General features: G+C 45.4%; 1 protein-coding gene across 2 annotated transcripts in view; it reads right to left on the bottom strand.

Annotated features, from left to right (window-relative positions):
* Window positions 1-450: 450 nt before the first annotated feature.
* ENTPD4 (ectonucleoside triphosphate diphosphohydrolase 4) overlaps window positions 451-15,686 on the bottom strand; it is a 37,530-nt gene continuing 22,294 nt past the window's right edge. Inside the window, exons 7-13 of one of the 2 annotated variants that reach the window (XM_039243748.1) lie at window positions 14,870-14,929; window positions 14,434-14,588; window positions 12,623-12,789; window positions 8,886-9,210; window positions 6,834-6,919; window positions 5,870-6,031; window positions 451-4,751 (exon numbers count right to left, since the gene is read on the bottom strand). In XM_039243748.1, the coding sequence (XP_039099679.1) occupies window positions 4,532-4,751; window positions 5,870-6,031; window positions 6,834-6,919; window positions 8,886-9,210; window positions 12,623-12,789; window positions 14,434-14,588; window positions 14,870-14,929 (1,175 nt within the window). In that variant the 3' untranslated portion in view covers window positions 451-4,531. The remainder of the gene's footprint in view (window positions 4,752-5,869; window positions 6,032-6,833; window positions 6,920-8,885; window positions 9,211-12,622; window positions 12,790-14,433; window positions 14,589-14,869; window positions 14,930-15,686) is intronic. The other variant, XM_039243750.1, reaches the window with a different exon arrangement.

Here is a 15,686-nt window from a genome sequence, read left to right as displayed (position 1 = left end):
AGGCTCTGAGCTGGCAGTCAGCACAGAGCCCGACGCGGGGCTCGAACCCACGAACCGCGAGATCATGACCTAAGCGAAAGTCGGACGCTTAACTAAGCCACCCAGGCGCCCCAATATTTTATCTTTTTTTAAAAGTAGGCTTCATGCCCAGCACGGGGCTTGAACTCACAACCCTGAGATCAAGACCTGAGCTGAGATCAAGAGTTGGGATGCCTAAACGATGGAGACACCCAGGCGCCCCTATAGTTAGCATCTTAAAATGATAACCTTACCAACAGTTGTCTCTGAATGGCCTTTACGGCTGATGCACAGGTTGATGTTACACCTTGGTAAATATTTCTCCTTGTGAAATATATGGCTTGTGAGCTGCCAGATACAGAGAACCCTCCTTCCAGAACACAGACCGGGTGTGCTTCATTATATGCACGTAAGTACAGCAAATGCAGGGTGTGCAGTCAGATTCAGACAATTTATTGTACTGAATTGAGATTCAAACTCAACTAAGCATTCTAACAGGTGACAAGATTCCAAAATCAGAGAAGAATCCATTTCAGTCCTAAGAAAGCAAGCTCACAGAGAGTCTGGGCCAGCAGACGAGCTTTCAGCTTATTGGCTCTCAGCACCCATCTGGGTGCAAGGGTGGCAACACGAGGCTGCCAAACACGGAAAATGATCGGACTCCACAGTACCCCAAAGGGAATTATCCTTACCTTGAATAAAAAGCATTATTTAAAAAAAAAAAACATTTAAAGATCTCCCTTAGTTTTTCTAATTCCTAACTGTAAGATACCACCCAGTGACAGAACAAAGAATTTTCCTTTGTTGGTCACATCATTCATTACTCAACCAGAAAAGCAACATCATAAAAAAGAAAACACTTAAGTGGAAATAAATAACTAAATAATTTACATGTAGGTAGTTTTGCTGCATTGCACATATAACCACACAAAATCCTAAAGCTGATTTTTTTTTTAAAGCTTAGAAAATACATTTTCTTTTCTGGGTTTCTTGCTAAGTGACGCATGCTTCTAAGGAAAACTATTCTATGCACAGGACTGATATTTCAACTTTAAATATCTGTCCATCTAGAGCTTGCCAACTAGGTGTGAGCCAGTGCCCAGCTGCCCAAGGGGGCCAGGCACAGCCACAGCAGCTTCTCCAGCTCACCCCCCAGGCTGGGGAGCGCGGCCCAAGGCCAGTAGTTTTGGGTCAAAGTATGCAAACAGCCCGGGTACAAATGGGTATATGTGTACTGTTGCTTTGATGTCCTTCAGTGGACTGTCAGATCTCTGCGAGCACCCTGGGGCAATGGGGGGTGCCTGGAGAGCAGCAGTGCTCACAGCAAGGCTCAGCACAGGGTGTTTTCTTCCACAAAGTTGCTGGCGAGTTCAGTCCGGGCCAAGTATTCCCTGCCTTCTCGGCCGGCCCTTTAATTGATGTGAACTCATCTCCTGATTTAAGCTCCTCACCCCGCACCACCCTGGCCCCTGCATCAGAAAGACCCACGTGAGATCCTCTGGAGGATGCCATGAGGCGTTGTCAGGCCTCCTGACCAGCATCCGTGGGGGACCACCGGGCTTGCTGGCTTACTGGAAAGCTGCTCTTGAAAATAATCTTGAGGGAAAGGCGAACAGTGGGATTCTAGCACACAAATGTTTCCAGATTGTAAGCCAGCCACTTCTCTTGCTCATCTCTTTGTGCCCGCACGCGGTAACCAGCCCCCTGAACTAAGAAGGTGTGGTGCGTATGCTTCCCTGAATGGGGAGTTGCCGCAGGGGTCAGTGAATGTCTTTAAGTGACATCTGTCTGTAAAGGGACATTTAGTATTTTAGGCTCCACAGGTCACATATACTCTGTCACATATTCTCACACGTACTCCCCCTTTTTTTTCTTGAACAACCTTTCAAAAATTGAAAAACAATTCTCAGCTCGAGTGCCTTCTAGATTTCCCCCGTGGCCAATAGTTTGCCTCCACCCTCCCCCCACACGCCCCCGCCAACCCCAGGGAGTTCTTTGGCAGGGGAACATGGGCACTTAACTACATAAAGTGTAAGGTTGTTCGGTCCTTGGAACCTTGACTTGGGATTTCTTTAGAAGCCTGAGGTAGGTCCTTGTAGAGGAATCCTTAGACCAGACATAGAGCAGAACTGGTTGTCTTGATTCTGGCGCCCCCCCCCCCCAACAGTAGAGCTGGACCAAACTGGCACCCTCTACTTAAAAAGTGGCTATCTGTGCTAGGAAGTCTTAACTAAGGCCCATTTAAATCTGGGCCTATGCTGGCTAATCCTTGCCTTGATTTTAAAGGCAAAATCACATAGTGCAGGCATCTGAAGTTTCATTCTCCAGGTCACTTGCTACTCCCAATGGTTGGCAGTAGAAAAGCTAATGCATAGACATACTTCCTCTTCGCTGCTGATGCCACCCACAGTCTACAGAACCCCGTCAGAGGATTCAAGGACACCAGCTCACTCTACTCCTGGGGTGTCTAAAACACTGTCCTTCGGTGGCTGGGTCTTGATAAGGACCCGTGTTTACCAGGGACCAAGCACTTAAACAGCTGGAGATGGGCGTTTCAGAAGCTGGACCTTTCACAGGGAAATTTACCTCCGTCCTCTCTGAGACCAGAGCACACACACGCCAGAGGCTGTACGAGCACACGGCTCCTCCAACCTTCCGTGGGTCTGTGAGACAAATCTGCTACCCATCACTTTTTCACTGTTAGAATATTCACTAGGAAGAGCAGAGTAAGAGAATTTGCATTTCTTTTATACATTTGTAATCTTTTCAAGTCATCAAGATACAGTATGCCATGTTTTAAATAATAAACAAGATAAACATCTAAGTTAAATAAGGGCTTCAGGATCCGAATCCGTTCTCTAACCAACAATGTCTGAAAAAGCAGCTGACGGTTCTCCACATAGACATTTGCTATCAACCAAATGAATTTCAGCGCTCTGGGGTTAAGAAACAGCCTGCATGCACACACACGCACACTCATAAAAACAACTTCACCTACAAAAACTAGGTATGAGAATTCCCAAGGCTTCTAAACAAAATGAATAGGTGTAAAACAACTGATCTCACATACGCCAATCCAGGTGTCCTCTTTAGGTTTTTGTTTAAAATGTCAAACTTGTTTTCTCCAAGTGTGAGTTTATTTCTGGTTAAAGTCAGACCCTTCTCTTAGTCTGGATTTACAGTGGGATTAACCACCACGGCCTCAGTCATGGCCATAATAGAGAGAACATGTAAGGATGGGGGTCTCCAAAGTAAAACCACAGAGGCCATTTTTAATTAAGGAGGGGACACCAACTTGACGCTGGAAGAAACTGGAGCACAATTAAGCCACTGAGAAATGCTGACGTGACTGTCAGGAGGCACAAGCTCCAGTTCTAATGACATCGAAACCCGTGAAACTTGAGGGATTTTCCAACTCACTCAAAGACATAATATTCTAAGGCTGCTGAAAGGTGGGACGGACAAAGTCATGACCTGCGGTCAGGAAAGACAATGGATGAATGGCAATGGGGAGTGTTCTACATTAAGAAGAAATGCAATGGTAAATTTTGAAGAGTGTTTTTTAAAAAAGGGCATGCATTCTCTCATCCTCTTCCCTTAGCATTTCTCTTTCACACACACGCATTCCCTCTCTTTCACACGCATTCCTTCTCCTACACACACACACACACACACACACTCACATGCACTCCTTCTACACACACATACTATCTCACACACATTCTCTCACATGTTCTCTTGTTCTCACACACACGCATTCTCTCTCATACTTTCTCTCACATACATACACATTCTCACTTTCTCACACACACATTCTTTAACACTCATTGTCACTTTCTCCCTCATACACATTCTCTCTCACTTTCTCTCACACACATCACTCTCTCTCATACACACATGTACACTGCTCTAGTCACTATTTCACATCTTCCAGGACTATCAGTTTTAAAAACAGTTACCTCCTGGTGCCTGCATTTCTCTCTCGGGTATAAATGGCTTTGAGTTTTTAAACCTACAAAGAAAACATACAGTGACAGACCTGAACAGTAAGTAAAAACTACACACCACCCTCTTTAAGTCAGAGCTTTTGAGATGGACGAAAAGAGGACTAGGATTTCCGCCAGGCGGGTTCTGGCTCTGAGAACGCGACACTCTTCAGTGCCACCTCCACTGATGGGAAGCGGCTTTGCCATTCCCTCCAACACTCCGCCAGGCAAAGCGCATCTGTTTAAAATTTAACATCCCTTAAAGAAAAGCCAAAAACCTTAGTCCATATCCTATGCAGCAGAAACGAAGTCCTTTTCCCTTTTCCCTCCACTTAAAGCTGTATACAGCACGGCTGAAGGCAACACTTTCTGGTCAGCAGAGCTCACGGACAACGGATTTTGTTTTTGTTTCAAGGAACAAAAAGGGAAAGGAAAAATGAAGCCGAGTGAGACTAAAGAGAAACCCTGAGGCAAAAATGGCTTTTCCTTCAGAAAGTCTTCCTGGGCTCTCGAGTTCGTTCCTCCGTTCAGGCAGCCATCTGGGACGGCAGGCCCTCCTCCAGCCAGAGGGTGGCGGTGGAAGCGCTGCGCGGTGGCCGCCTGTGGATGCGCCGGAGCCGCAGCAGGTAGAGCAGGATGGAGAGCAGGACCACCAGGAAGCAGCCCGAGAACAGGTAGTGATTGTAGACAAAGGAGAAGCCCCTCCAGTGCGCGTGACTGGCCCGGAAGGTCTCCTGCTGGATGTCTCTGGCCACCGGGAAACAAAAACAAACAGGACGAGTCAGGCAAGGAACGTGATGTACTGGCGCACAGGGTACGGGTCGGGGGGACCGGATGCGGGGCTCGGCTCTGAGACAAAACCTGCCATCCTGGTCTCTGGGGCTCAGTTTCCTTACCTGCGTAATGTAGGCCGCCGTGGCCCAACACAGGGTGGCTGTAACTCTTAACAGGGTGACACGTAAACGTGCCTTCAGCTATCATCACTTCAACCTGGGCCAGAAGTCAGAGGAATTTAAAAGAATGGCAAGGGTTTCGCTACAACCTGGACGCCAGTGTGGAATCACACCACCTGTTGGTGAGCAGTAATACCCACGATGCCCGCTTCTTTTGCGGCTAGCCCAGCTAAGTGGCTGGCTGGGACATGCTCAATTAAGTGAAGGGGACAAAGATCCCCCTAAAGCAAACTCCTAGCACACCAGGGCCCTTACATGGGGCCAGCTGACAGCCAGGTCTGGGAACGTGAACGGGGAAAAACGGCCGTGAGTGCAGACACCAGACTACGGGCGTGTCGGCACTGCATGTGACTCTGCCCATGGTGCAGCTCACAGGTCGTTTCGATCATGTGGCGGGGGCTGGCGTATGCCTCCAAATATCGACACTGACATCACTGTACTGCAATTACAGGAAGCACTAGTTCTGCTGCCAGATTTGTCATTTCAGCTGTGAACAAAAAACAGCACCTATTACTGTACTGCCAATAGGTTTTCTGTGAATATTTGATCAATTTGATAAATATATTTGATGTCTATACTTCAATACAGTGGTTTCCTCTGTAGCCTCTGTTATAGATTTTATACATTAAAAACAGTATTTTCAGAAGGAGGGTCCCAAGCCATTGAAGTGAAGAACCCCAGAATCAACCCTTCTGTGCAGGAGTTAGGGAAAGACACTTGGGAATAATCAGACACTTTTCATGCTGCCTCTGATGGGATAGGTGGGGTGGGAAGGATGCACTGGTGGGGAAGACCAAAGTCAAATGTCACGGACTCCCAAGTCCTGCCCACAGCCAGCGTTTGCCTCAAACACCCACAAACCACAGCTGCCATGCTTTTGTTTGATTCTTGTCACCAAATTCAGAGCTGTACCTTAAGGGTAGAAAGCGGGTCCTGTAAAGGATTGCTCCAAGGGTCCACTGAACCTCCTTGTCGTAAACTTGCAAGGCTGTCTTTAAATTTTTATAGTTGACAGGAAACGAAAAGCCCCTGTGAAACACCTCAAACATCCAGGCGGACTTGAAGCACTGATACCTACGAGCACCAAGCACAAACGTAAGTGGGCTTCATTTGCTGTCAACCTAACCGGACACTGAGACGGCCTTCCCTGTGACCAATGTGGGTGCAGAGGCTTCCCGAGCCCAGCACTGAGCAGCCAGACCACCCACATGCATTCCCCATTGATTTACTTGGTTTGTGCCACTTGTCCCACAACCCTAAACAGTTCACCTGTCAAAATCAATGAGCTCATGAAACTCGGTCTCAGGAGGATTTAATACGTGGGCATGACACACCATTTCCTCAGGCGGGCCATCACTTACTCGCTGCTAAAATGCTGAAGAAGTGTCCACTTCTTTGGACCTCAGTTTATTTATTATAAAATGAGAAGGCAGAGGTTCCTTTTCAGCTCTGATAGTCTGTGATTCTAAAAAGACTTATCAGAGGCTTACTTTTTGCAAAGTGTTGGGTTAAGTTAGTAGTAAGATATAATCAGAGAATAAGGCAGCTAATGTACTTAAATGACTTATAATGGCAGGATTTTTAAAAAGCACCAACGAACTATGAAGTAAGGCAGAATTTGATGAATGCCACTAGGGAGAAGTAATGTGTGCTCTGGAGACCGAGAGGGGTGGAGTCTCCTTGAATGGGCAGAGGAAGACGAGAGAGGGACAGCAACGTCCTGACTCTGAGGTCAGGGCAGGACTTCAACAAGCAAGGGACAGACAGGGAAACACCAGGTAGAAGGAACAGCAAAACTGAACAAAAAACTGTAGGACATATTTGGACACAAGTAGTTGTTTCTTGGAACCGTGAGGCACAGCCACCCACTGCTTACTTCAGCCTGTGGAGGTCGGCGTGTGAGGCGTACAGTCCTCGGTCAAAGCGCTCCCGCAGGACCGACCACTTCGTTGCACAATAATCCTGGAAGAAATGTCGCCCCAAATAAACCACTGGTAAATTAACAGCTTCTTCATCTTAAAAAGGGTTTACCAAATTCATATTCGTAACAAACATCTCCTTCCAATTAGGCAACACAAGCTCAACCTCTATGTGTAGCGTGAAGACCGGAGGCATGGCACCCAGCAAATGCTTACTGACTGGCGAAGACCATGCTTGTTCAGTCTTAAAAGTCTGCCAAAGTTACTGTTACAGAGAGTTTGCCTGCCCACAACCAACCTCTTCAAAACTGCTTTGTTTCCTCCTCTGTGACTGCCTGTGACTGGCAGAAACTTCTGGAAGCGTGAAGTGGTACTTCAGCTGGTTCCGAGTGGACACCTGTGTCTGAAGTTACACAGTGCAAGGCTCGGGGAACACCAAGCTGATTACAGAAGGCTGTGTCTTTAGGAGAAGGCAAAGAGGGGCCATCTTTCCCTGAAGTTACTTGTAACAATATATTTTTTAAAAGTTTATTTGTTTTGAGGGAGAGAGAGTACACACACATGTGGCTGGGGGAGGAGCAGAGGGAGGGAGAATCCCAAGCAGACTGCACCGTCAGTGAGGAGCCCGACTTGGAACTCGAATTCACAAACCGTGAGATCATGACTTGAGCCAAAACCCAGAGTTGGACACTTAACTGACTAAGCCACCCAGGTGCCCCTCTAATAATACTAATAGCTAAGATTTAAGGAGTACTAAGTGCCTTTTCTGAGTGTAATACTTAAAGCCACTGCTTGGCATGGCTATAATTCCAGCCTCAATTTCAAGGATGAAGAAACTGAGGCTCTGAGAGATGGTGAAACTTGCAACAGGGAACACAGAACAACACTCAGTGTGGGGTGAGAGGTAAGGACAGGCAGTTAGGGCAGAGAAAACACCGTGAATGAAGACAAGATGCAAAGCAGCTTGGACGTCAGGGAAACGAGTAGCTATGATTAGAGTAGGTCATGCAAGATGGGAAGAGGGGGCTCCAGGGTTGGGGGGGGACATGCTAAAGCATTTGTGATTTATCCTCATACAAAAGAAACTGCTGAAGACTGTAAATAGGGGAGGGGGCTTGTGGTTTGGACAGGTGTGTCTCTGGGAGTGGCGTGAGCAATGAATGACAGAGGGAGACCGGATGCAAGAAGCCAGCTGGGGGCTCCTGAAGTAGCACAGGTGACAGACGCAGGCCCCACCAGGCCAGTGAGAGCAGGACAGAGAGCAGGGAGGGCTCTGAGAAATGATGACGGATAAAATAATGTGCCTGATGACTGATTATGGGGGGTGCTCAGCGAGGGAGGAATGAGTGGCAGGGAGAAGTCTAGAACTCCTGAGTTTTGGTGGACTGGGTGGCCAGGGATGCCATTAACCAAGACAACATCACAGGAAATGGGGAGAAAGCAGTGGGTTTGCTTTGGGTCATGAAAACTAGGGGGCACCGGGCTCGGAGGCTGGGGCCTCTTCTTGGAGGGCAGCAGCAGCGAACCATGGGCATGGGAGAGAGCTGGAGGGCCCACGGGCCAAGGATGGAAGTCCAGGATCACCAACGTTCGGAGGGTATGAAGGCGGGGAATCCCTGACAGAGCCTAGGAACGCGTCAGGCCGGGGCCAAGAAGAGGACAGGGGTCCTCAGCGGAGGGACAGGAGGGCTGCAGGAGTAGGGCGAGACACCAGTGGCGGTACTACACGGAGATCTACAAGTCTGTCGCCTGGGAGCCACTGGCCATCGGAGCAGTGCCCGGAGTGGTGGGCAGACGCCGGCTCACTGCGGATCTGTGACTCCTGCCGGGACTACCTCTCTCGCTCAGCCAAGGAACAGGATCCCCGACAGGTGGCACTACATCCTTCCACCCCCCACCTTCCCCCGTTCTTGAGCTGGGCCTGCCAGGGTCAAGGGGGGACCCAGGCTGCCAGCGTCTACACCATCTCTCAAAAGCATGCAGGGGAAGAGGGTTTCTTTGCAGGTTACCTTTGCAGCTTTAGTGAAAGTAGCAGCGTTGTAGTCCCCCCCCATTCGTAACACGTCCTCAGTGCAGTAGTAGAACTCCGAAAAGCCATAGAATTCACTGTTCTGGAAGTGAATGGGGGGCTGGTAGACCCCGTTGAGGGAGGTCTGTGTCTCGTTTGTTTTATTCATGAAAGGCTGGATGGTCTCTCGGCACAGGTCAAAGTCTCCTGTTCCCCGGAGGTACATGGTCTGCCCACTTTGCTGGATTTCATCTCTAATGTCCAGGGGTAAGCAGGGGTCCAGGAATGGAGTGTCAGGAGCCAGACCCGTCTGCTTCCCCAGGAGCCTACAGGACCAAGAGAAACTTGATTTGAGACTGACAGAAAGCCGGGTTTTCAAGAAGCACCCGCAAGCCCGCGTCTCTCAAGATGTGCTCTGTGGAACATGAGCCCTGCAGGGTGCCCTGGGGGAACACAAAAGGGTTCCGGGATAGTGAGGTCAGGGAAACAGGTACCTAGCCCCTCTTGGAGAATCACCACCCAACCACATGCGCAGATACAGCAGATACCTGCGCAGACGCTGGAACAGGGTCCAGCAAAACAGCTACCTGGTCAGATTACCAGTGCTTTCTGACCCTGGCACACGGCCTGGTACTCTCGGCCCGGGTGCCTGTGGTTCTGGAGCTCCTCGCAGTCTCAAGTTCACTGCAGCGAGATGCCTACCAACTGCGTTATTTCCAAACCTGTTCCGCCACTACTGCTTGCGAGTGTAACCATACAGAGATGAGGACAGAAGTAACTGGCCCCGTGTAAGCCAGGTTAGATGTCTTAGAAAAACACGATAAAGGCAAGTTACTCGAAAACTGCTGTCAAGTTCAGTATTAGCATGGTTTAAAAAAATTTGAGAAACTCTGAAAAGCCAAACTTTAAAAATCAAATTCTTTTACAAATGTCTGTTAAGCCCTTGGTAATCTTTAAAGAAGCCAAAATGACACCAAGATGAGTAGGTGCAGTGCACGCAGAGAGATGACAGGTGTAGCCTAAGAAGAGACCTGAGTCCACAGCAAAGACTGGAAAATGAACATGTGAATTAAAACAAGATGCCTGTGGTTTGATTCAATTTTGATCCTCTGTTTTAACTATTTTTTTTAAAGTTTGTTCATTTTTGAAAGAAAGAGAGACAGACAGACAGAGAGAGACAGAGCGCGAGCAGGGGATGGGCTGAGAGAGAGGTAGACCCAGAATCTGAAGCAGGCTCCAGGCTCCGAGCTGTCAGCACACGGGGTTCTAATTCACCAACTGCAAGATAATGACCTGAGCCAAAGTCGAATGCTCAACTGACTGAGCCACCCAGGTGCCCATGTTTTAACTGATTTTTAAAAATCAATCAACTGTTGGTCCCAATTGCTGTAGATAAGAGTGTTTCTATCACACTACAGGCTCTGAGAAGTCCCATGGAAATCTTAACTGTCTACTGAAATGAACTGCGCTTATTGACTTCGCAGTGAAACTTCCCTGCGCTAAGATCTGTCACCCCATTACGTGTACTTCCCGCTACGCAGTGAGGAACATGAAACAGTTTACAACAACTGGACCCACGTTAGAGTTTGATACCGTGACATCACATGGGCCAAAAAGGTGTTTCCGTACTAGGAGACTGCCACTCAACTGACAGGTCCGTTACTCCTAAACTCAGGTCAACTCAAAATGGACTTGAATGTAAAATATTAAGGTCTTTGCCATTAAATAAAAATATCTAATTTTTAAAACTCAATTGCTACTAACGGCAAAGAAATATCGATGCATTTCAAGGCTCAATTCATGTGTAAAAAGTGATGACTAACATTTCTAGTAATTATCAGAGTCCAAGAATAGTGAATGTACTTCAACACTACTGTTTTTAGTTGCCCTACATCTAAATTAAAAAGTACCACTGAATTGTCCATTATACAAGTTTCCTCACAGTAACATCAATTAGTGAAAATTAACATTGCAGAAGGTGTTTCTCCAAAGTTCTAATTCATGGGGTACCTGGGTGGCTTAGTTGGCTAAGTGGCCAACTCTTGATTTCAGCTCAGGTCATGATCTCACGGTTTGTGAGCTTAAGCCCTGCATTATGCTCTGCGTTCATTGCAGAGCCTGCTTTGGATCCTCTATTGCCCTGTTTCTGGCCTTCTCTGGCTCATGCTCTCTCTCTCAAAAATAAATAAACATTAAAATTCAAAATCACTTATAAAATATTTCTATTTTAGGACTATTATAGAAAATAATTATACCAAAATGTACTGTGTAATACACCATGTTTAAAAAGAAAGTATGGGACTACCCATCTCTCTCTCTTTTTTAAGTTTATTTATTTATTTTTGAGACAGAGATAGTGTGAGTGGGGGAGGGGGTGGAGAGGGAGAGAGAGAATCCCAAGTAGGCTCTGCACTGTCAGCACAGAGCCTAATGTGGGGCAGGAACCCACAAAGCCATGAGATCGTGACCTGAGCCAAAACCAAGAGTCAGGTGCTTAACTGACTGAGCCCCCATGTGCCTTGGGACTGCCCATCTTTTTTTTTTTTTTACTCTCTCTCTCCTTAAAAAAAAATTTTTTTAATGTTTTTATTATTGAGAGACAGACAGAGACAGAGCATGAGCATGAGAGGGGCAGAGAAAGGGGGAGAGACACAGAATCTGAAGCAGGCTCCATGCTCTGAGCTGTCAGCACAGACCAACGCAGGGGACTCTCAAAACTCACAAACTGCGAGCCATGTCCTAAGCTGAAGTCAGATGCTTAACCAACTGAGCCATCCACATGCCCCAGGACTACCTATCTCTTAACTAACACCACTCAGTTAAGGTCTGGGGCAGAAAAATAAGTTTTTATTGCTCTTCCTATTCACATACGTGAATTTCTGGAAAGTATGGTACTGAATGGCTCTGACTTGGCCATTCTTAAAGTTCAGGCCTCTCCAGGCTTACTAAGATTAAACTGATGAAGGAACTATATACCACCATTTATCTTTATGAATTAGGATTTTTTTCCCCTCAAAATTGCTCATCTAAACAAAGAAAACAAAGCATAGCAATTAATATAATATTTTATACAACCCCAGGTTTCAGATATTTTTATTCATCCAAACAGCTCTGCTCTTATGAACTAATTTCAAATAAATAACTGCAATATACTTATGCTTATAAAGTAAACTTATACTGATAGAGCATTGCTCTTGTTCTGTATATCTTCTATACCAGAATTCTTCATAAACTCATTTTAAAAAATTACACTGTTAAAACTGTTTAAAACCACTAATTTAAGACTTCTGGATCACTTCTTTCTCTTGAATAATTTCCTGCCCTATGGTTTAAATCACTGAGTAACTGCACAGGCTGTTTTTCCAGACCACCACCAGAACATAACTTAATTCCCTTCTGTCATTGGTGACAATTTTATTGTCACATACCGCTGGCCCCCAGGACATCTGCAGCAGCCCAGGTGCTGAGTTTCCCAAGGACTCTGCAATGCAAAATACACCACCCAGGGCTCAAAGCTTCTACTATGTTAACAGTGAAACTTCTAACCCAGAGGGCTGTGGATTTGAGGCTGAAGGCAGGACCTCGGTGCCCTTTCCTTTCTCAGCTGGCAGGGGAGTTGAAGGTGAAGGTGCTGACACACTTCTGCTGCTTGAGGTCTCCCTGCTTTGCCCGGAGTGGTTTTCTACAAGTAGAGACCGAGATATGAAAGTGAACGCTGAGAAGTAGAAGGCGCTTTACCTGTTCTTTTGAACGGTGTTGGCAAATATTCGGTCTTCATATCTCTGTCGAGCAGCATTGCCACCAAACCCAAGAAACGTGGCTACGTAGACCCGGTACACATGCTCGGTTTGGTGAACATCGCACCCCAAGTTAAATTCGGCTAACAAGTTCTTAGCAACTTCTTCCTGCAGATGCAAGGATAAAACACTTTAATATTTTAAGCAATACCAAAACAATCACCTCCTGTGAAAAAGAAGGATCTATAAAGATTCTCATCTAAAAGTAGCAAAAGTTTCTGCTTCTGCCTTTCCCGAGGACCCTTCTAAGCAACCATCCAAATTCAATATGACAATTCTGACTTAAGAAATTCCAGATATGCTGCACATCTGTGATACTGTTACATTCTGTAACCGGAAGTGAGCGCTAGAGTTCATATCCCCCAATCTAGAAAGCCTGCTTATGGAAGCCTATGCTTTAGAAATAATTCTAACCACTGAAAAGTCTCTATACACAAATATGACCTCAGCGATTCTGTGAGAGAATAAAACTGAGTGTCATCTAAATCTATAACTTCAAAGGGGGTTAGTTAATTATGGTAATCAATACTTTATGCAGAAACATGCTTATACCCTATTAAACAAGGGATGCAAAATTTTGTAAACAGTAATATTATAACAACCATATTTTAAAAAACTATAAATAGGAAAAAAATGAATGAAAAGAAATACAAAATGATAACCATGGTTTTTTTGGGGTGATGCATCCATGAAAATGCACCCTGATTTTTTAGTATTTTTTCCAAACTTGCTATGTTGGTTGGTTGTCTGTTTTTGCTTTATCTTGAGGGGGAAAACATGACTTTTAAGAGAGTGTAACAGTTTCTAGAGGCGTGCCTGGATGAGAAGTAGGAAACACAAATTATAATACTTGAATTTACAAAGCATTTTTCTTAAGAGCTTAATAAATATACCAGTAACATTTAGTGAGTGAACACTAGGTGCCTGGTGGTACATTAGATATATTATCTGCACTACAGCATTTCAACTTTATAATAACCCTGTGTGAGAGATAACTGCATTCACATTTACAGATGAAGAACCGAGTTCAAAGAACTTAAGCGATGTGCATAAGGTTACACAACTAGTGAAACCAGCGTGATGAAGGAGCCTAGACTCCAGCCTTCTTAACCACTACACTATATGTGAGGGGAAAGTGCAGGAAACCAGGCTTTGGTGGTAATTTACAGCTGAGTAGAAACAGAATCATAGAGACCGTAGCAGTTCAGGAACACATGTGGAAACCTTTCTGGTTCTCACTGCGCAAGGCTGCCCAGCCTACTGGGAAACTACAGGCTGTGACAGAGAGCCCTGAAAGCCACTGAGAAAAACAGGGGAGACCTACAGTTCAGAAATGTGCAAGCAGTGCATACAAACCTCAATCCTTTCCAGAAAAGTCAAAAGCTGAGTCTTAAAAAAAAAAAAGTACATTCCTCAATATAACTTAAGAAATATGATGCTATTAACATTGTTTTATAATATCTGTTGAGAAAAGAAGTGACTGAAGAGAAAATACAAACAAAAATTCAAGCATGTGACTGACATTTATACCAAACGAAAACTCTGAAGTTCAGAAAACAAACCAGCCGACTTCAATGAACAAACACAAACGGAGGTTTGCCTGGCTTCCTCCTGACTCCTTTCTCCTGGGTTGGGAAGGTGGGACCTCAGCAAGCATAGTAAGGATGTGTTCAGACTCAGAAAAAACAAAATGGATGGAGACATGTTAAAGGAAAACCAAAGCAAATGGAAGAAAATTTGACAGATAATAACCTGCTGTGAGGAGGCAAAGCTTACAGTTTTGGGAACTTCGTATGCTATCTGGGTTGACACGCCTCCCATGTCGAGAATACCGGCTGTCCTTTTACGGAGAATGGCTTCCCTACTTTCGCTACCAGGAATGTTAACCTCCACAACTGCCTCTTCGTCTGCAAAGAACAAGAAACAGCCGTTGGAACAGAACAAATCCAGGGAACTGGGACCTTGTGTGTGGAGGGTTTCTTGTCTTCATGGGACTTTCGAGCCTACCTAGGCAAACGCAGCCCACTCCTCCCACCTGAAGTCAAGTTAATGGTGTGAAATGGCAGCCCCCCTCTCTGCTCCAATACACTCAGCTGTGTCACAAAACCTCACTCCTTTTCTATCCTTGGATTAGACAGAACAGCCATCATTTCCAGTCAGACACATTATTTGGAAACATGATACTTACCATCTTCAATATGTTCGAATCGTCCAAGGACAAAATTAATGCCGATCCAAGCATACACACCTACAGACATTTCACAGGGTGAAGAGAAGAAGAAGAAAGTCTTAAGGTATTTTTGTACAACTCTTACCAATGCGTTCTGTGCAAACAACTCATTTCCTTTACTCCCTGATGACCTGTGAAAACATCATCTGAAATAATGCATATGTTTTCCTAGTATTTTTTTCCGAGACCTCTCAACTTTAAAATTTACAGTTTCTTATCAATTACACAGGTAAAAATTCCCTTGGTGCTAGTTTTCATTTGAAACTATTTTGAAATAATGGAGTTTTTACTTTATCAAGTTAAACCCATCAATCACAAGGTTCTAAAAACAAAGCAACTTTGACTCTTCTACTTCCTTCTTCCCTCATTTCCACTCAGTTGCTGAGCCTGATTCTCTTTGCAACATTCCCTACCCAGTCATTACCCAATTTCAATTCTACCTGGATTTAAGCCATCACAGAGACCTCGTCAACCTTCCTGCCCTCCTCTTCCACTCCAACCCATTCTGTTCTCCGCTACTGGTCTGACAATCTAAGACCTGTCCAACTTTTTGTTTTTACTGAATAGATATGACGTGCAACATTTGTTAAGTCTGAGGTATACAGTATGTTACTTTGATACATCTATATGCTGTCCTATAAATGCCCTTGTAATACTTTCACATCACAATATGTGTATAGCATTACTGTCTATACTCCTTGCACTGTGCCTTAGAAATCTATGGCTTATTTATTACTTGTTATAAGTTTGCACCCTTAAATACCACCAATCTTAT

This window comes from Hyaena hyaena, unplaced genomic scaffold (assembly GCF_003009895.1).
Source record: "Hyaena hyaena isolate Hyena2069 unplaced genomic scaffold, ASM300989v1 scaffold_230, whole genome shotgun sequence".
Classification (NCBI taxonomy): domain Eukaryota; kingdom Metazoa; phylum Chordata; class Mammalia; order Carnivora; family Hyaenidae; genus Hyaena; species Hyaena hyaena.
This window is presented reverse-complemented; position numbering and strand designations above follow the sequence as displayed.